The sequence below is a fragment of the Drosophila elegans genome, unplaced genomic scaffold (genome assembly GCF_018152505.1).
Source record: "Drosophila elegans isolate 14027-0461.03 unplaced genomic scaffold, ASM1815250v1 contig_133, whole genome shotgun sequence".
NCBI lineage: Eukaryota > Metazoa > Arthropoda > Insecta > Diptera > Drosophilidae > Drosophila > Drosophila elegans.
In genome coordinates, this window is record NW_024545499.1 from 2,049,114 (window position 1) to 2,067,193 (window position 18,080).

Here is an 18,080-nt window from a genome sequence, read left to right on the forward strand (position 1 = left end):
TAATTATTATTTGAATGTTAATTGTAATCGACAGGTACAGCAGTTACATAAAATTCAGCAATGTTTTTAGCGACATTTGGGCAACACTGATTACATACTAAAACACTACAGAGAATATAAAAAACGCAGTAATACTAAATGAGCACGCCGCTTTCCAACACTATCCGCGTTGGCTTCCTGGTGAATGCCAAACAAACCGATTTCAATTGCCCGAACGATTTCAAGCCGCTAAAATGGCAAATGTGCGCTGTTTGCACAAGCTAATCCGCCTGCAGAAGCTCCTGATGCCACTTAGTAAGTAGTGGGAATTCCCCAATTCACCTGTTAGCCGCGAATTTTTAGCGTGCGCTCATTACGAAAGAGAGCCCGCAACCCGAGAAACAGCTGTTCGATCGAGTAGTGCGTGCGAGCGAAAGAAAGGGGGCGAGAGGGAGTGAGTGAGAGGGGAAGTGTAAAATGCTGACTGCCAAATGCCGGCGGCCTTAAAATTCTCGACAATTTCCAACAAAATTACAAATACCAAGTGGTAATACATATAAACAAAAAGAGTCAAACAAAATGCAGGATCAGGATATGGAGGTGGATATGGCGGATGCAGTGGAAGCGTCCAATTTACTGCAGCTCATCAAGCAGCTGCTGCTGGAAAAAGCCTACGACGGCGTGCGGATGTTGTTCCAAAGTGCCCAGGAGTCGGAAAGGAACACCCGGCTGCTGCCCCACATAGCCATGCAACTCTACCACGACGTGTGCTCCGAAAATCTCTGCGACGAAGTCAACGCCCAGGAGCCGGAGCTGTTCGACTGCTCGGATGAGCTGCTCAAGCTGCTGGCCAAGTTTGCGCCGCTGCAGGAGCTCATGCTGGAACTGATGGAACGCCTGGAGGAGAGCAGCAGCCTCAATGTGTTCGCCGGCTATCTGAGGGCCCTCCAAGTGGTGCTCCAGCGACAGGGACGCGATAAGCCGCAGGCCGTGGAGTGGTGCCTCCAGAGCGTTTTGACCAAACTGAGGGAGCTGCCCCTTCCTAGTTACCTCTCCGAGGGCTACGACGAGGCCCAAGCGCGACTTATAGAGCAAAACGAGCAGGTGGAGGATCTGCTGGCACACTACATCACCGTGGGCCTTTTCCGCCAGCCGCTCTGCAGCGAAATACTTCAGCAGGATGTGCGATCTCCCAGCCAAACCTTCAGGGACTGCGGTCTGAACCGGCGCAACGTCTTCACTTGCTTTCTCATCCAGCTCCTGGGTCGTCCGCTGGCTTTGCTCGAAATGAGCCATGTCAAGGAGGACCTCACACGCACCTATGTGCAGCAGGTGACAGAGGGCCTGAGCCAGGATGTTAGCCACTGCCTGGGTGATCCTTTCTATCTACTCAACCTCGTGGAGCAGCGCGCCAGGTGGCAGCGCAAACTGGATGCCGCGAAAGGTGTCTACGAGATGAGCTGCCGAAATGTTTTCCTCATCGAGGAAAAGCTGCCGCTGCATGCGGTGGCCATGTACTATCACTCGCTCTTCGTGGGCAACCAACTGCCCGCCACTGCGCCCAGGATATATGCGCCCCTTTTCCTATTCGAATCAATCGTCTATCTGGCGGAAGTGCTGCTCAAACAGCAAGAGCCACCGCTGCAGTATTGCGGCCTTCGGTTAGTGGAGCATCTTTTGAGCACCCTGGTCGATCCGGTGCCCTCAAGTTCCCTTCACTTGGATGTCCACAAGCGCTTTTGCGAAGCCCTGTGCAAGATTGTAGGCTACTCGCCGCAAGTCGCCCTCCGCCAGCTGGGATTGCATGTGCTGCGGCAATATGTGCTAGTCTTCGATGACCATGGAAAGTATCTCATCCTCAAAAATCTGCTGGAGACGCTGCAGCACGACGGACTGATGGGTTACCTCGGGGGAATGTACAAGGATCTGGTGGACAAGGCCCTTGCCGAATCCGGCCCCTTGCCAGAGGTCTATAGCGGAAAGATGTTCCGCGAGATGCTGCTGCTGTGCGTCTGTGTGCTGCCCCACGACGTTAAATCCGATCTGCTCCTGCACGCCGATCGCCTGTGTCACGCTCTCAACATTCTGCGTTACTTTGCGGTGAGGGACAAAAAGGATGTCACCGGATTCTGGCAATCTCTGCCGGACATCGTTAGAAGGTTGCTAGATCCCCTGGGCAAAGCGCTCAACTTCTCGATGGCCCACTACAAGGCGTACAAGGAGCGTGTGGAAAAGGGCCAGAGCGCTTCGGACGACGAACTGATGCAGCGACAGCTCAACATGCTGGCCGTGAACATAACCAACAGCGGCATGGCCGGCGGCGACGGGGACAACCCTCTGCCGGACATTGGACGCCAGGAGAAGCTCGAGGTTCTGGCCAGCTCGATCACCAGTCTGGAAACCCTGCAATCGTTGTATCTGATTGCCAGTGAGAAACTCGAACAGTCCGCCAGCCTACGTCGAAACGCCACTCCAGCGGATTCTTAGTTTATAATTTGTCCACAATGAAAGCGAAATGATAACGTAAACTTTGTGTGTAAACACAACTGAAAACGAAACCAATACTGATCTTTGGGGTTTGGAGGTTCTTGAATGGGGCGATAATTGATCGGCTAATTGAGCCAGTTGTGGCGTGCTAATTACCTGGCTACCGATGCGGGGTTTGCAACACAATATGCTTATTTAAACCGGGTTGCAATATTTAACTGTGTTTTTAGAGTCACTTATGGGTTTTTAAAAAATATTAAAGCACTCAGTATGTTCTATCTTAACTTAGCAAAGTGCCAAGGATCAAGGTTTTACCAACATTGGCTAGAATAACATTGTATTGGTAAACCAATCAAGATAAATATTTTGTTTAACATAAATGATTTTCTCACACTTAAATGGTTACTACATGGGTTCCCTTTATTTGTAGATGCACAAAGCTCCCGCTTGGCTCCATTGCAGCCCCGACCATTCACCTCCCTGCTAGCAAGGAGCTATGCCAAGGATGAAAAGACCACAAACCTGGACGATTTTCGGGCACGAGAGGAGCAGCGTGAAAGGGAGCGGGATGCGGCCGACGAGGCGGCTGCAAAGGCCACGCAAAAAGAGTCAGGGGCAGGCGGAGGAGGAGGAGGTGTGGGAGCAAAAGGATCGGACTCAAGTGGCCAGCAGGATGATGCCAAACAGGCAAAGGTGGATGCCATAAGGGCAAAGATCCTGGACGCCGCCCTACAGCATGTGCCCCAGCAGGGTTGGTCGCGCCAGGCCATCGTCCTGGGCGCCGAGGAGAGTGGCTATCCCAGCGTGGTGCACGGCATGTTCCCCGAGGGTGGCTTCGCCCTGGTCTCCCACTTCAACGGCAAGTGCAACGCCCAGCTGGTGGAGAGCCTGCAGCAACAGACAGATGGCGGAAAGCAGGCGGTGGAGGACCCGCTGGATTTTCTGGTGCAAGCGGTGCGCCAGCGACTGGAAATGGTCACCCCCTACAAGCAGCAGTGGCCCCAGGCGATGGCTTTGATGGCCCAACCGCAGCATGCACCCACCGCCCTGGCCCAGGTGCTCACCCTAGTGGATGACATCTGCTACTACTCCGGGGATCGATCCGTGGACGTGAGTACTCCATGATCTTCAATCTGTGTGTTCTAGTCTATGTCTTTCTGCAGTTCGGCTGGTACACTAGACGCGTGGGTCTGGCGACCATCATGAAGATGACCGAGCTCTACTTCCTGCAGGACACCTCCCAAGGACACACCCAGACCTGGGAGTTCCTCAAGAACCGCATGGACGAGGCCGTGCAGCTGCAAATAATGCTATCGCAGACGGAGGGCATGACGCACACGTTCCAACGATCCTTTAACTCGGCGTTCATAACGGTGAGCATATTCTACTTTCTTCACTTCTGGTCCACTAATTGCCCATTGTCTTTCCAGGCGCGTAATATACTTGGTCTAGGCTATAATCGTAATTAGCACGGTAAGAAGCCGGTCCCGTGAGCCGTTGCCCCGAGTGCCGTATGCAGTCCAAAGATAAATAGTTCTAGGGGGAACGAAGGTTCTCCCACTTGAAGATCTACACCTATGTTTACCTTAAATCCACATGTATATATGTGCATATAAATAAGATTTTTGTGGTTTTTCTGGGGATAACATGTTGAAAAGCGAACCATAATTTGTTAGATACCTATTCCTATACCTATATTTTCTATTTTCTCACATTCGCAGCCTGAATCTGCAAATAAAAAGAGCGGGAAACCCATCCACATTTGGAGTTTGTACTTGTTTATTTGTTAATCATATTAACGTATCTAGTTTTCTGAACGGTTTGCTTTGTCCGACCGATGACTTATTGCGCACATGACCTTGGTGCTGTTAAGGTTGCAATTTTAACGCTCAAGTGATTATTCATAGATATGTACGGAAATGTACGGAAATAGAGGGTTTATATATATAAGTTGAAGGTGAAACCAGCTAAACAATTATTCTGGTCGCACTTAGCTTTAGTTGAATCATTATGATATTTAAATTGTGAATTTCCTCAAAGAATAACATGCAGAATGTGTTATATTGATTCATAATAACCATTGTGTTTAGACAAAATCTATAACAAAAATAGTCCAAACATTTATTCCAAGGGAATGAATGAATTGGGCGGCTGGTCCAAATAATATTTTAATATACGTTACAATATATTCTAATATATATTTGGTTCGGCTGTCCTATTCATTGGCTTATTAGATCCAAATTCTAAGATTTCCTTGGGCCTATTGGTTGGTCCTCTTGATTTTGTTGTTGCTTGTCCCGGAACTCCGCATCGCCGAAGATTGGTTGTGGGTGTGGGTCTTCTATTTGTCGAATGGGTTGGTCCCAGAGCACTGGTATCTGAACTCTGAACTGATTGCGGGGAACCAAATCTAGTGCATTTAGCGACTGGTGATATCATTATTGATTTCTTGGGTTCCGTCACTTCCGAATAGAGATCGGATATACTTCTCACTAACCACGGTTTGGATTGCTTCTTCCATTTGCCGAATAAATTACTGAACTCCAGCTCGTTGAGAGCTCTAAGAAGTTTTGGAATGGGCACCACATCGCTGTCCCCAAAAAGTCCCCTTAACAGTCTCACCAGTTCATCTTGTTCCCCCAACAGGTGCAGTATGTCACTGAGGTCGTCGCCATTCTCGAACCACTTGTACTTGAGATTAAGCGCTCTCAGCCGAAAGATATAGTCCTGCATCATGCGGAGCAGCTTTGCCAGGGTCTCTGGAGCCATGGGATTGGACAAGTACCCATTACCATCGAAAAGGTCGCTGGAGGAGAAGAGATCCTGATACGGAAAGCCGCTCAACGGCACTTTGAAACTTTTGCGTTTTTTGGATATCATCATCACTTTTCCATAGTTGGCATACAGCATGCGTAACAACATGTAGTGAGCTGCTTCTGGGGACCGCTCCAATTTGTTGGCCAGGGCGTAAATGACCCGACGGTTCACCTCCAGCCACCGAGGTGACAAGGTGTCCTTCATGAAGGGGTTATCGGCAAGGGGACGACTGCCCAGGGGACAGCAGCTGGAGATGGTGCGCACCGGACAGTGGGGACAGCTGTACGGAATCGGCGGACATGGTGTCCGGCGCAGGCGGCAGCAGTGGATGCACATCGATGGAGGAGGTCAGGATTAGGATTGCACTGTGAACTAGCCAGCTTGGAATTACTTTCAATTTCGAATTGTCAAGGCTGATGACGATTAAACGTCCTAATGTCCAAACGAACCAGATCCTATCGTAGCCTATATTACCACAGTTGTGAGCAAACATGTTGAGGTGACAAAGCGCGGCCAAAGAATTGTGGTTTTGACGAAAAACTGTCAAAAATCATCGGTTTTCATCAGTGACAACAAGTGCATAGCATAAGTTGTAGTTAAAGGATTTTTATACCCTTGCCTTGGTATTAAAACTCTAGCTAAAAGTTGGCAAATCAGGGTAGGAGACATTGCCGTATTATATGTATAAGTATATTCTATATTATACACTATATATCAGTATCACTAGGAGAGTAGATCTAACCATTTCCGTCCGATCGCCTGTTTGTACGCAAACTTGTCTCTCAGTTTTAAAGCTATCTGAACGAAGCTTTCAAAAAAGTCTTCTTCTAATTGCAGGTTTATATAAGTCGTGTAAAATAGATTAACCGGCGGAATGTTGGGGTTAATTGCTTGATTCGTGTGAATTTTCCATCATCACCATAATGTTATCAAATTATTTTCGTTTTTCAGGTGTGTACTTTTTAAGAATTAATTTATGTTGTCGGAACTTCAGTTTAAGGAAACCTTTCTTTATAGCGTGTATAATAAAGTTGAAAAATGATTTATTTTTTTGTGAAATAAACCATCGATTTTGAGTGTCATTTTTGGAATGAGGAAGTCCATCTGCACCGGAAAATCAAGGTTTAATTTCTGGAGGATTTCAACGATTTAAAATTTTGTTAACTAGTTTTATTGGAGAACGATATCATATAGCTGTCATAGGAACGATCAAAAAATTAAGTGAAAAATATTTTAACGTTTACGCATAAAAATCGGTAACAGCCTCGCCTTGTTGAAGTTTGATTCTTTTCTATTTGAAAATTAGTTTTGGTATTATATTTAGCTAATTCGCCGAATTCGAATCAAATCTGAAAAATATCAAAGTCCCACACCGACTAGATCTTAGATTCGCCAGGGTTATATTCTTAGACCTATCTTTAATGTTTATTTGCAAGTAGAAATGTGTTGTCTGCTTGTCAGCGTTGTCTGAATTGGAAACTAGAATTCTATGGTAACATTTTTTCTCCAACAATCTAGTATTGCACTCAATCTTTATCTTCTATAACTAAAGGAGATTAATTTAAGGGCTCCAAGTATGGCGCCTCCTCACAGGGCAGTTGCTCCACTTGACTGAAATCGAGGAATTTAGAATAGTTTAAATATTCATTTTTTCTAGCAAATTATCTTACCTGTGGAGATTGTCACTGGACTTTACTTTTGTTTCATTTGCAGCATGCAGTTGCTTTAGCCGTTCCGGCACATCGTTTTCTGCCGAAATCATTGCTCCAAGTCTTTGTTTCAGTCCGGAAAATGTGGGTCTGTGTGAGGGCACGGAACTCCAGCAACTCTTCATCAAAGTGAACCTAAGTTACGTAGACTTTTTCAACGAATGTACAAAACGTAGAGATTATTTTACCCACATTTCGTCAGTACATCCCTCAGGTTGCTTCATCCGGTGACCTTGTCGCAGCAGCTGCAGGAGATCACTGGGAGAAACCGAGGGATACGGCATTCCGCCGAGCGTGGTGATCTCATAGAGCAGCACCCCAAAGGACCAGCTGGAAGAGTAAGAGATCAGGTGAGGGGATGATTCGGAAGCAAGTCCCACAAGTCCTTACACATCGCTCTGGCTGGTGTACACCTGGTGGGTGAGGGATTCCAGGGCCAGCCACTTAATGGGCAGCTTGCCACTTCCTCCGGACTTTCGGTACACGTTCTCATGGTAGACATCCCGACTTAGGCTTTAACAGAAGCAGAAATGATTTGAAGGGCAACGGAGTTTCAAGAGATTACCCACCCAAAATCCGCAATCTTAATGCTGCGATCTAGGGAGATCAGCACATTACGAGCGGCCAGATCCCGATGCACGACTTTGTTCTGGGCCAGGTACTCCTGTAACCGTAATTTACGTTTTTAGCTCTAAATTTGGAGCTCATGGAAGTGTCTCACCATTCCCACCGCCACCTGTTGGGCAATGTCCAGCAAATCTGCGTATTTTAGTGGCACTCTTGGCTCGGAATGCGCTGAGTCTAGGCAATCAAAATACTCCTTGTTCTCGAAGGTTCGCTTCTTGCCTTCGAACTTGGAGTCCTGCTGTTCCGGCTCTTTCTTCAGCTCCGGTTTTAGCTCCTGTTTTGACTCCTTCTTACAATCCTCTAAGACCATTGGAACATGACTACCTCCGATGTTTTCAATATCCTCCAGTCCATAACCCTTGTTGTCTGCTGCATTGGTGACTCGCGTGAGGGTGTAGGTCTCCACCCGACCGCTTGTCTGTGTGCGATCCGTTTCACTCTCCTCCTCCACAGTGGACAGCATGGAGCTGTTGATGTCCTCAATGAGAGCATGGATGGGACTGCGGGTGGGTCGGTGGAGCCGTCGTTTGTCTACACTCTGCCCAAGGTTCTTCTTGAGGCCAACGGCACACTGCTCCTGCCGGATCTTCCACTCCTCACTAAGTTGGAGCACATTAGATTGAATTAGTGTCCCAATATTTTTAGAACGAACTACTTACCGTAAGAAACTCTGCAGACTTCCAAGGCTGCAATACTCAATTAGCAACATCATTCGGTTGCTGAAGCGGGTGGAGTATCCAACGATTCCCACGATATTTGGGTGCTTGCCCACGGCTTTGAGCATCTGTATCTCGCACTTGAACGCATACACATCCTCTTCATTGGGCTCATCTGTGGAATCAAAATTACATCATCGATAGGGAACCATTTCCTTGGTAAGGTTACCTTTCAGCAATTTGACGGCCACTTGGCGCTTCTTGTAGATTCCGCGACGCACCAAACCGAAGGCGCCCTCGCCCAGGACATCTTGGAGGAGCACCGAGTGGGGCTCGACCTCCAGCTCGTCCATTAGTTCCAGGCTCTCGTTGGCCGACAGGGTGACCAGCAGGCCGCTGCTGTCCATCAGCGAGAGGTGGAAGTCAGTGGCCTTGGCATCCTTGGCTTCCAACTGCAAGGCGTGGGCATCCGTCCGATTCCGTCTGCAGAAGGTCAGGGAGCACAGCATGAAAATGCAGCATATGGGCACAATAATGAAGAGCACCAGTTTGACCAGATTTCCCTCTGGTTCAGATGGGGAATCAAAATAATGGATTAATAGATTAAAAATTATATGAGATAAAACAGGGAATGTTGCTGGTAGTTCATTCCTTCCTACACTTACCACTCAGCCAGACTTCCCGCGGAATTTTGTCCAAGGTCAAATCGGTGGCGTTCTTGCCGCCAGTCGATTGTGCCACCAAATGAACCTCGAAACGGGAGCCCAGCACCGTGATCTTGGGTACGAAGAAGTGGCTGCTGTTCTGGTGGAGGGTGAAGTTTACCTCCTTGCTTCCCTTGAACAGATCAAAGATGCGGAGTGTGTAGCTATCTGGGAGGTGACTGGGTCGCGCCCAGCTGATATTCAGAGCCAAGGTATTCGGCAGATACTGCTCCTGCATCACACTCAGATTCTCCGGCTTGTAGGGAGCTATCAAAGAGTTATATGAAATTAAGTGACCATGGAACATTCTCGTAACTCACCGCATAGTGTGTAGTTGAAGGGATGCCAATCCAAGCAGCTGGGAGCGATCACCGTCAGCCATTGCAAAGCGCTCTCCAGACCATTCAATTTGTTGACCGTTTTCACACCCACCAGATAGTGTTTGTCGAACTCCAAGTTGTGCAGTGTGTGCTTGTACAGCTTCTTTTGCTGGAATAGAAGGTTGAGATTGAGTCTACATTATTTTCCTAGGCAAAGAATGGTTTTTAAGCACTCACATCGCGGAACCAAACCTCTTTCGGATCGCCCAAGTTCACGCTGTTGGTTGAATAGGACACCATGTCAAAGAAGCAGTTGCGCTCTGGAATAGCAAAAGCTCAGGGAAGGTCGAGGCAGTGTTCCCCGGATGAAGAGACTCACCCGCCGAAGGCTCCCACTCAATCTCGGCAGCAATGTGGTGCAGGTCATCTGGCTGTGGGACAAATCGCAGCAGACTCACGGCTCCCATTTTGCTGGGTTGATATCCCCGTATGAGGGTGGCGAAGCTCTGCTCCTTGGCTATCAGCGAGTAGCTCCCATCCCCGTGCACCGCCAGAGCGGTGATGTTGTGGCTGCAGTTGGACTCCAAGCCCGGCAGGATAAGAATGTTCTCATCGGACTGAAATCACCATGAGAAATGATTAGAATCGAAGTATTGTGATGTAAAAGATGTTACCACCATTAAGGGCAAGTGTTTCTTACCAAGTAGAGTTTGGCCCCTGTAATGTCCTCCTTGACAGCATTCACCTTGATGATGTATGTGACATTTGGAGCCGACCCATTTCCCCTGCTGTGCTGAACCCAGTCTATTTGGAAAACTAACTCCGACTCCGTGCGACAAAGCATCTCCATTTGGAAGTTATCCTGCACTTTGCGCAGGGCTCCAGGAGCGGTTCCATTAACTTTGCAGTCCTTGAAGCATCCCCGAAAGTCCTGTTATGGGAAAGGATAATATAGTTTAGCAATAATTTGTTGACTAGTTTCATAGCTCCTGCCGAATATTAGAATTCTGTAGAAATTGAAAGCTCTGCTCCCATCCTATCAATTTGTGTCCTTTTAATTTAAATTACAATGTTAATGCGCATAATACACACTTGGGGACACCTACTTTGGTGCCCTTTTCCAGACAGTTCTGGGTGCAGGCGGTCACATTGAGCAGCATCTCATCGTGGGTGACTTGGTCCATCAGCAGAATTTCACCTTGATTGCTTCCCACGAAAAACCAAAAGAGAAACGCGTATTTCGCATAGAAAATCAGCATTTTTCTTTGTTTTACTTCCAAATCAACTTCTTCAGTCTATCGTTGTGTGCGTATTGGAAAGCAAAATATATTTGTTAAAAGCGTGCCTTGGGTTTATTGCACTTTTGCCATGCACTTTGCTTCACCCATTAATTCTCCACTCATTAACGTATACAAAATTACACAATTAGTAAAATACACAAAATATTTAAAATAGTTATTCCTGAAGAGCCCGATATTAGAGATCCACAACAACCACTGCTCACGGATTATCTTGGCACACTGAGGCCCAAAATGCGACAGAGGAGAACTACGAAAAAGGAATGATAAACAACGGTGGACTCGCTGAATATAATTTGCGCTATTTTGTTTTGATATGTTTTTCACTTCTTCATTGCATTGGAGCAGATGGAGCGGGGCGACATTTGAAATGCAAAAATCGGATTGGCACGTCGTCATCGTAGCCCCAAGGAGGATTGGGCAATTTGCTGGCATTCCCCAGGGTTCAAGTTACACGGGTAATACCATAGAGAAGAAAATAGTTGTTTTTTTTAATTTCATAATTGTTTGTTCTTATAATGGGACTATCGATACATTTTAAAGGATTTTTCAGTAAAATAAAGCTATATTTGAAGAAGAAAATGTACTGATACTTTATTCGAAATAGTGAATACAATATATGATATTATATTTATTGTTCTGGTAGTATATGGATTCTTTGCCAAAAAAGCTGCTCATCTTTTGAGTCCAAGATCGAATCAAGCCAATATTTGATACCTTGTCTCGAAGTGAAACGTATTCCGGTTAGGGCGTTCTGCATCAATCTAAATAAATGGAAATCAGAAGAAACAGTGTCTGGACTAAATGGCGAGAAAGGTAAATCTTGTCGGCCATTCTCGCTTCTTCTGGCTTTTTTTGAACGGATCTAATGTTGTCGGTGGAGGTCCGCTGTGATCGTCTCACCCGATTACAAAAATTCGTAATATCCTACACCGTTTTAGTCCCTCCAAATACAGAGCATTACCTCCGTACCATGAATCATCGGCTTCGCAGTTGATTTGGCGGGTTGTGGTAATCAATCCATTTTTCATTTCATGGGTTCAGTGCAATTGGCACCCAAGTTTCGCAATATCTTTTTGCGTTTGATAACCATCCTGGTTCAGTAATACTTTCATTTCATCTTGAAACTTTTTTTGCCTTTTCTAAATCGTCTAAGCCTAATCACCCTTAGCCAATCCTATAACGTACGTCAACAAATTTGTGTAAATGAAAGAAAGAATGAAATCCTATCGGCAAATTTCGTTTTAAAAAACTCAGTTCAACTCAGCGAAGCTTAAATTAAAGGTTAATGACAGACAAAAATTGGTGGTGTACGATTAGACACACATAGCACAGGGTTAGCTATCTTGTGTAAATCTTTGAAAATGAATCGATAGTCCCAATTTAATTGTTCATTGAAACTTTGGTCGTATTCAGTAAAATAACATGATCACTGATCACTTATGGATTTCTTACGGTAGTTCTGCTGAATGCGTGTGATCACTGATCATGTCGCAAAAATTCTTCCATTATGATCAGCAAAAAAGGAGAGTAATAATAGTACAATACCTTTTCTTGATACATGATACATATTTGCTAGCTTATGTCAATGGTGAAAATATCGTTAAGAACAAACAGAAAAATCAGAATGTAAACAAAACAAAAATAAAAAAAACAAACCAAACAAGCAAAAATGAATTAATTAATGCGTAATGTTTCAAAAGCGTTTAGCAGAACAAACTTGATCACTGATTACTTCAGTGATCAGTGATGATGTTGTTCTGCTGAATACTCCCTTTGTTGAATTTTGAACAAATCGATAACAAAGAATGAAATTTGGGTCAATGCTTAAGTATTTTCCATCCCTAATGTCGTGGGCGCCAACATTCAAACTTAATACTCTTTGCTAATTTTGCTCACATTGTATTGCGAGTTTTACATAAGCCGTTTTCCTTGCGTTTTTTTAATTAGAGCAGAGTAAGTGCTAGCTTTGAACAGGTATTCAAATGCAATATACCCCTGCAACTGCATATACAAATGCACATGACCTTAGCTGCCTCTGTCTCAGTTTATATCGTATAGAACCCGAAAATACTTCGGTGACTCGATTGTTGCATTGCATGCTAGTATTCGCAATACACATATGGGAATGTCGTGCATTGCTCTCTGACTTTTGAAAGCCCCGAGTGGGTTGGCTTAGTTAAATATTGTACGCTCGCGTCGTCGGTTCTGCTCTTAAAATGCGATAAGAATCCATTACGTGTGTAAACAATTGAGTGTCTCCAAAAATAAACAATATTAGTATATATAAATATTATAGACATACATGAGGTCGCTATAGTTTAGATAACTTGGAAAATAAAAATATTATTTAAACCGTATTTAAACAAAAGAAATACGTTGTGGATGGATTAATAAATTGAAATGAAATATTTGTTTATTTTGGTATTAGTATTAGCAAAACAAGTCGATTTAACTTGGTTGTAGTTTTGTATCAAGTTTATCTCTAATCTAATGACGTTTCAATGTTCTAATAATTGGCCAACCAGTGGTAATTAACTTTTAAAATCTGTAATAAATAAACGTAAATACGAGCTTGATGATGATGAAGCAAACTTTTAAAATGCCGGTTGTTGGCAATGATAAGACTATATCGCCAGTGCAGACAGACGTATATATATAAAGCAAGTTATTATCTTGATTGTTCGAATTTTTAAACACCCCAAGCAAATGCCATTAAGTCGGTGGTATTTTTAACAATTGTTACCGATAGCCACGAACCCGCGCCATCGACGGACACTGATAAGAACCAGAAAAGGTTTCTAAACATTGGACATTATTCAGTCGCTGGAGGGCCGTCCAATAGTTCGATCCGTGAAGTTTTTGAGTGCAAAGCTGGCAGCATGAAAATCGAGTGGGCTCCCATTGGAGTTCCCATGGAGCGGCGTCGTCAGACGTTTGCCATGGCATTCCTAATCTTTTTCTGCCTGACAGTTTCCCTAGGATCCTATATTCTTGTTGCTGCCCTGCTGGTAAATATAATAATATCATATATTCAGGAATGCTTACTACAGCAAAGCCTTTTGCCTTTAGATCTATGGTAGTCTTTTGTGGCGCACCTTGGTGATCATTTACTTGGTATACGTCTATGTGGATCACAGAAGAACCCACTCGATTATGGACGGCAACGGGTATGAACGCCTGACAAGTAGCTTATAAAAACCACTTAATGCAATCTATCTTAGGTGGACGATTATCCGCAATAACTGGCTGTTTCGGCACTATCGGGACTACTTTCCCGTGCAGCTAGTCAAAACCGCTGAGCTACCCCCGAATAAAAACTACATTTTGGCCAGCTTTCCCCACGGAATTCTGGGGTAAGCCCACTGACTGAAAGCCAATCTTATCTTACATACTTATGTTAATATTGAAACCCCCGATAGGACTGGCATTTCCATCAACATGGGTCTTGACATCTCCAAGTGGTTGGAACTCTTCCCGCAAGTCAGGCCCAAGGTGGCTACATTGGATCAGAACTTCCTGACACCCATTGGGCGTGGACTCTTGCGAGCATGGGGCTTGGTTTCCGTGTCCAAAGAGGCTTTGGTATATTTGCTAACCAAGTCGAACGATCCCAAGCACAAAGACAATCGCGACGGCTTCACTTCCAACGCGGTGGCCATTCTGGTTGGTGGTGCCCAGGAGGCACTGGACTCGCACCCTGGAAAATACATCTTAACCCTCAAGGATCGCAAGGGTTTCGTGAAAATGGCCATTCGAACGGGGTAAGTAAAGAGCTGGACAAGTTTGTAAAAATATTATACATTTTTTTTGTTATAGTTCATCGATTGTGCCCACATTTTCCTTCGGCGAGGTGGACATTATCGATCAAGTGGCTAACCCCCCCAACTCCGCGGTTCGTCGCTTCCAAGATTTTGTGAAGAAGTTTACGGGAATTTCCCCGATGATTCCTGTGGGTCGTGGCATCTTCAACTACACTTTTGGCATCCTACCCAACCGTAGACGTATTGTTCAAGTTGGTAAGTCAAGATCTCAAGATTTTTCTAACTTCCAATTGTTCAATGAATGTTAAAATGTTTTCAGTTGGAGCCCCCATCGATGTGATAAAATCCGATCAGCCGGACGCTGCATATGTGGATAAGATTCACCAACAGGTCATCGACGATCTGGAGAAGATGTTTGCTAAGTACAAAGCTCAATACATTCCAAACGTGAAACAGAAAAAGCTAATCATTCACTAGTAGTTAAAACAATTGTTAATATTTTTCTAACAAATACGATCAAAATAATGCTTTATAAGCATTTAATAAAAACCAATTTACCTATCTTATAAGTTAATTTTATTTTTAATTTTATTTCGGCTGTCAAAGCTTTTTCTAACTGTAGGTAGGGCTCGAATGTTTAAATAAGGCAATGTCGATTGGCAGCTTTGAAAAGCTTTGTTTAGCTTACTATACGTCGATTCAAAAGCTTTTAGTGTTGATCAGCGATCAACATGTATTAGTGGTCAAATTAAGGGGCTATACCAGTGTAACTTATGCAAAATTTATAGAATGTTTTATATAGGGGGTTATATTATAACAAAACTTTTAATGATTTCTTAACGAAGCCATGCGGTGTTTGTGGTGCCATTTTTCCGGCCTAATAAGTATTTTAAACAACAAAAATCAAAAATATTATTGAAGTACAACGAATCTCCTACACCAACAATCTTAAAAAATATCAAAAAGAAACAAACTAACGTAGAATTGAAAAAATTTGTTGGGTTTAAAAAATAGTATTTTTTGTAATACACAGATGGACATTTTTAACCAATAAAAAAGTTCCTGGGTCATTGTATGGGAATACATTCACAGTTTATACTAGAGTACTGTCTAACGATAAATATTCAATTAAATTTAAAGGAATCAATTTTTAAAAGTGTCATACTGGTTAGCCCCTTTAATTCCATATAGAATAATTGATTGATAAGTGTGGCAGTAAAGCATTGGCTGAAAGAAATACATGAAATATCTTTACAACGAATGTTAAGCTGGTTTTTTACAGAGATTCAATAGCGCTGGTAAAACTGGTCTACAGATGTTGCACTCGTTACACTCTCTAGTAGCTTTCATAGTACATTCCTAGAATAGGAAATTATTTCACATTGCTACTATTAGTTTAGTATAATTCTTAATCTTCTTAACACTTCATAGGATCTAGTATACAAATAGCTTTTCTTATCACATTGCTTAGTCAGATGAAATACTACCCCGAACATAGAGCGTTAATTCGATCATAATGCTCTTAAAGTCAGAAGTGGGTAATATTTCAGCAACCGCCTCACACCTTTGTACCGAGAACTGTGATTACCAGTCTACGATTGTAAGTCAACGTTTATCATCTTTATCTCTCCAATCGTGAATTCCGATCGGCCCCAAGCAAGACCCACTGGTAAGTTGGTTTTTGATTAGCTGCTAATGCGGGCACCCGCCGTCAAACCTCAAACCGATAAGGATTAGTATAAGTTCGATACTGGGCAAATTGACCGTCGCTGGTTTTCATATCATTCAGTCGTGGGAGAACCTCCGAAACAACAGTTGCTGGAATAATTGGACATTAGTGGAATCGGAGCAAACATGAAGATCGAATGGGCACCTCTTCGAGTTCCTCTGGAGCGCCGAATGCAGATTCTAGTTACTGCCTTTTTCACCTCCATGCTCCTGATATTATTATCTGTTTCGTTTCTGTTAGTAGCTGGTTCGCTGGTAAGAAATTAGTTCTAAAACTAAAAAATAACCTTTAAAAGTCATGTTCTCTTTTTTAGATTTATGGAGGTCTACTTCTGCGTAGCTTAATGCTCATTTACTTGGCTTATGTCTATGTGCATCACAAGAATACCCAATCTGTGGTGGATGGCAATGGGTAAGTGAAAAAGTAAACACAGTTCCATGAAAGATAATTTAGTAACACACACACACATACCTCTCCAAGCTGGATGATAACCCGCACCAACCGTTTACATCGCCACTATCGCGACTACTTTCCCGTGGAGTTGGTGAAAACTGCCGAACTGCCAGCGAACAAGAACTACATCTTGGCCAGCTTTCCCCACGGAATTCTGGGGTAAGTACATTGACAGATAGGCAATCTAATCGTTCAATATAAATAGACACTGATTTGGGTTGTAGAACGGGCATAGGAATTAACATGGGCGTGGAAATCTCCAAGTGGCTGGAGCTGTTCCCCCAAGTAAGACCCAAGGTGGGCACTCTCGACCAGCACTTTCACGTGCCCTTTATGCGAGAGGTCCTGCGTTGCTGGGGCTTGGTGTCCGTATCCAAGGAGGCCTTGATCCGCATGCTCAGCAAGTCGAACGATCCCAAGCACAAGGATAATGGCGATGGATTTACATCAAACGCGGTGGCCATACTGGTGGGTGGGGCGCAGGAGACAATGGATTCCCACCCTGGAGAGTACATTTTGACACTGAAGAATAGGAAGGGTTTCGTAAGACTTGCCATTCGAACGGGGTGAGCAAGAGTTGCGAAATTTTGAAGTAACCCTACTTATAGCCCTCTGGTTCCAGTTCATCGATTGTACCCTCGTTTTCCTTCGGCGAGGTGGACATTTTCGATCAGGTGGCTAATCCTCCGGACTCCTTACTCCGTCGCGTACAGAATGTGGTGAAGAAACTTACCGGCGTTTCTCCGCTGATTCCAGTGGGTCGAGGTTTCTTCAACTACACCTTTGGCTTTCTGCCATTCCGACGACGCATTGTCCAAGTTGGTGAGTACTTCTTCTATTGTGTTAATAGAAGAATATTTACAATATCTGACCTCCCTAGTTGGCTCTCCCATTGATGTTGTGCAGAGCGATCAGCCCGATCCAGAGTATGTGGACAAAGTGCATGGACAGGTTATTGAGGCTCTGGAGAAATTGTTCGATCAGTGCAAGGACAAATATTTACAGAACCCAAAGAGTGCGAAACTGGTGTTTCAGTAATTAAAAAACTAATTAGCCAATATAATTAATATTAGTTTGAGCTATACCAACTGCAGTTTTGGTTGAGAAAAAAATTTTCTCAAGAATGCAATATAATATATTAAATACATCTTAAATATTATTAAGAATTAATATAAATTTCACTTTAACAATCGGTATTTTTTATATTTTAGATATGTCGGTTCAAGAGGCTAAAACGCCCCATTGTGAGAAACTGGCTCATTAGTGCATTCCACAAGTTAAATTTATGTTGTATGCAATTCGAGAAGCAGCTTATGAAATAGTTTAGCTCAAGAAAGGAAATATGCGTGGTCATAATAGCCACCATATTCCAGTTCAATGTAAAGCGACTGCGTGAATCAGCTCTTGTTTGAACGAGACATTCGCCTGATAAGGACGACACAGATCTGCTTTGAAAATACGACAAAAAAAAACCTAAAACTCTTATCGAAGAACTCACTGTTGGGGCACGCACAATTATGTATTGTATTTTGACTGT

At 44.0% G+C, this 18,080-nt stretch overlaps 6 protein-coding genes across 6 annotated transcripts; 4 read left to right on the forward strand and 2 right to left on the reverse strand.

The window, feature by feature from the left end:
* The first annotated feature begins 153 nt into the window (after positions 1-153).
* Positions 154-4,221, forward strand: LOC108149652 (ubiquinone biosynthesis protein COQ9, mitochondrial). Its single transcript, XM_017277392.2, has 4 exons — positions 154-294; positions 2,897-3,576; positions 3,630-3,839; positions 3,897-4,221. The coding sequence occupies exons 1-4, from the start codon at positions 234-236 to the stop codon at positions 3,933-3,935; spliced, it is 990 nt and encodes a 329-aa protein (XP_017132881.1). The 5' UTR covers positions 154-233; the 3' UTR covers positions 3,936-4,221.
* Positions 350-2,537, forward strand: LOC108149651 (glomulin). The gene has a single exon (XM_017277391.2). The coding sequence runs from the start codon at positions 559-561 to the stop codon at positions 2,464-2,466; it is 1,908 nt and encodes a 635-aa protein (XP_017132880.1). The 5' UTR covers positions 350-558; the 3' UTR covers positions 2,467-2,537.
* Positions 4,222-4,599: 378 nt separating the features above from the next.
* On the reverse strand, positions 4,600-5,826 carry LOC108149588. Its single transcript, XM_017277222.2, has one exon. The coding sequence runs from the start codon at positions 5,617-5,619 to the stop codon at positions 4,657-4,659; it is 963 nt and encodes a 320-aa protein (XP_017132711.1). The 5' UTR covers positions 5,620-5,826; the 3' UTR covers positions 4,600-4,656.
* An 855-nt stretch (positions 5,827-6,681) lies between these two features.
* Positions 6,682-10,834, reverse strand: LOC108149666 (tyrosine-protein kinase receptor torso). The gene is made up of 14 exons (XM_017277411.2): positions 10,406-10,834; positions 10,000-10,230; positions 9,679-9,916; positions 9,537-9,619; positions 9,300-9,468; positions 8,941-9,246; positions 8,505-8,840; positions 8,279-8,450; positions 7,714-8,218; positions 7,562-7,656; positions 7,383-7,505; positions 7,185-7,322; positions 6,954-7,127; positions 6,682-6,894 (listed from the first exon to the last, which is right to left on the reverse strand). Exons 1-14 carry the CDS (start codon positions 10,556-10,558, stop codon positions 6,840-6,842), a joined length of 2,778 nt encoding a protein of 925 aa, XP_017132900.1. The 5' UTR covers positions 10,559-10,834; the 3' UTR covers positions 6,682-6,839.
* A 2,157-nt stretch (positions 10,835-12,991) lies between these two features.
* On the forward strand, positions 12,992-14,927 carry LOC108149579 (diacylglycerol O-acyltransferase 2). The gene is made up of 6 exons (XM_017277213.2): positions 12,992-13,608; positions 13,670-13,767; positions 13,822-13,953; positions 14,020-14,361; positions 14,417-14,616; positions 14,681-14,927. Exons 1-6 carry the CDS (start codon positions 13,480-13,482, stop codon positions 14,836-14,838), a joined length of 1,059 nt encoding a protein of 352 aa, XP_017132702.1. The 5' UTR covers positions 12,992-13,479; the 3' UTR covers positions 14,839-14,927.
* A 779-nt stretch (positions 14,928-15,706) lies between these two features.
* Positions 15,707-17,674, forward strand: LOC108149578 (diacylglycerol O-acyltransferase 2). The gene is made up of 7 exons (XM_017277212.2): positions 15,707-16,030; positions 16,151-16,344; positions 16,404-16,501; positions 16,571-16,702; positions 16,768-17,109; positions 17,166-17,365; positions 17,424-17,674. The coding sequence occupies exons 2-7, from the start codon at positions 16,216-16,218 to the stop codon at positions 17,579-17,581; spliced, it is 1,059 nt and encodes a 352-aa protein (XP_017132701.1). The 5' UTR covers positions 15,707-16,030; positions 16,151-16,215; the 3' UTR covers positions 17,582-17,674.
* Positions 17,675-18,080: the final 406 nt, after the last annotated feature.

What these genes read in the sequence shown, in the direction of transcription:
- LOC108149652 (XM_017277392.2), top strand. Translation starts at nt 234, where the DNA reads ATGGCAAATGTGCGCTGTTTGCACAAGCTAATCCGCCTGCAGAAGCTC. An exon ending in GAAGCTCCTGATGCCACTTA is followed by an intron (nt 295 to 2,896) that starts GTAAGTAGTGGG and finishes CTTTATTTGTAG; the next exon opens with ATGCACAAAGCTCCCGCTTG. An exon ending in TTAACTCGGCGTTCATAACG is followed by an intron (nt 3,840 to 3,896) that starts GTGAGCATATTC and finishes TTGTCTTTCCAG; the next exon opens with GCGCGTAATATACTTGGTCT.
- LOC108149651 (XM_017277391.2), top strand. Translation starts at nt 559, where the DNA reads ATGCAGGATCAGGATATGGAGGTGGATATGGCGGATGCAGTGGAAGCG.
- LOC108149588 (XM_017277222.2), bottom strand. Translation starts at nt 5,619, where the DNA reads ATGTGCATCCACTGCTGCCGCCTGCGCCGGACACCATGTCCGCCGATT.
- LOC108149666 (XM_017277411.2), bottom strand. Translation starts at nt 10,558, where the DNA reads ATGCTGATTTTCTATGCGAAATACGCGTTTCTCTTTTGGTTTTTCGTG. An exon ending in CAGGGGCCAAACTCTACTTG is followed by an intron (nt 9,917 to 9,999) that starts GTAAGAAACACT and finishes TGGTGATTTCAG; the next exon opens with TCCGATGAGAACATTCTTAT. An exon ending in TGAGTGGGAGCCTTCGGCGG is followed by an intron (nt 9,620 to 9,678) that starts GTGAGTCTCTTC and finishes TTGCTATTCCAG; the next exon opens with AGCGCAACTGCTTCTTTGAC.
- LOC108149579 (XM_017277213.2), top strand. Translation starts at nt 13,480, where the DNA reads ATGAAAATCGAGTGGGCTCCCATTGGAGTTCCCATGGAGCGGCGTCGT. An exon ending in AAAATGGCCATTCGAACGGG is followed by an intron (nt 14,362 to 14,416) that starts GTAAGTAAAGAG and finishes TTTTTGTTATAG; the next exon opens with TTCATCGATTGTGCCCACAT. An exon ending in TAGACGTATTGTTCAAGTTG is followed by an intron (nt 14,617 to 14,680) that starts GTAAGTCAAGAT and finishes AAATGTTTTCAG; the next exon opens with TTGGAGCCCCCATCGATGTG.
- LOC108149578 (XM_017277212.2), top strand. Translation starts at nt 16,216, where the DNA reads ATGAAGATCGAATGGGCACCTCTTCGAGTTCCTCTGGAGCGCCGAATG. An exon ending in TGTTAGTAGCTGGTTCGCTG is followed by an intron (nt 16,345 to 16,403) that starts GTAAGAAATTAG and finishes TCTCTTTTTTAG; the next exon opens with ATTTATGGAGGTCTACTTCT. An exon ending in TTTCCCCACGGAATTCTGGG is followed by an intron (nt 16,703 to 16,767) that starts GTAAGTACATTG and finishes TTTGGGTTGTAG; the next exon opens with AACGGGCATAGGAATTAACA.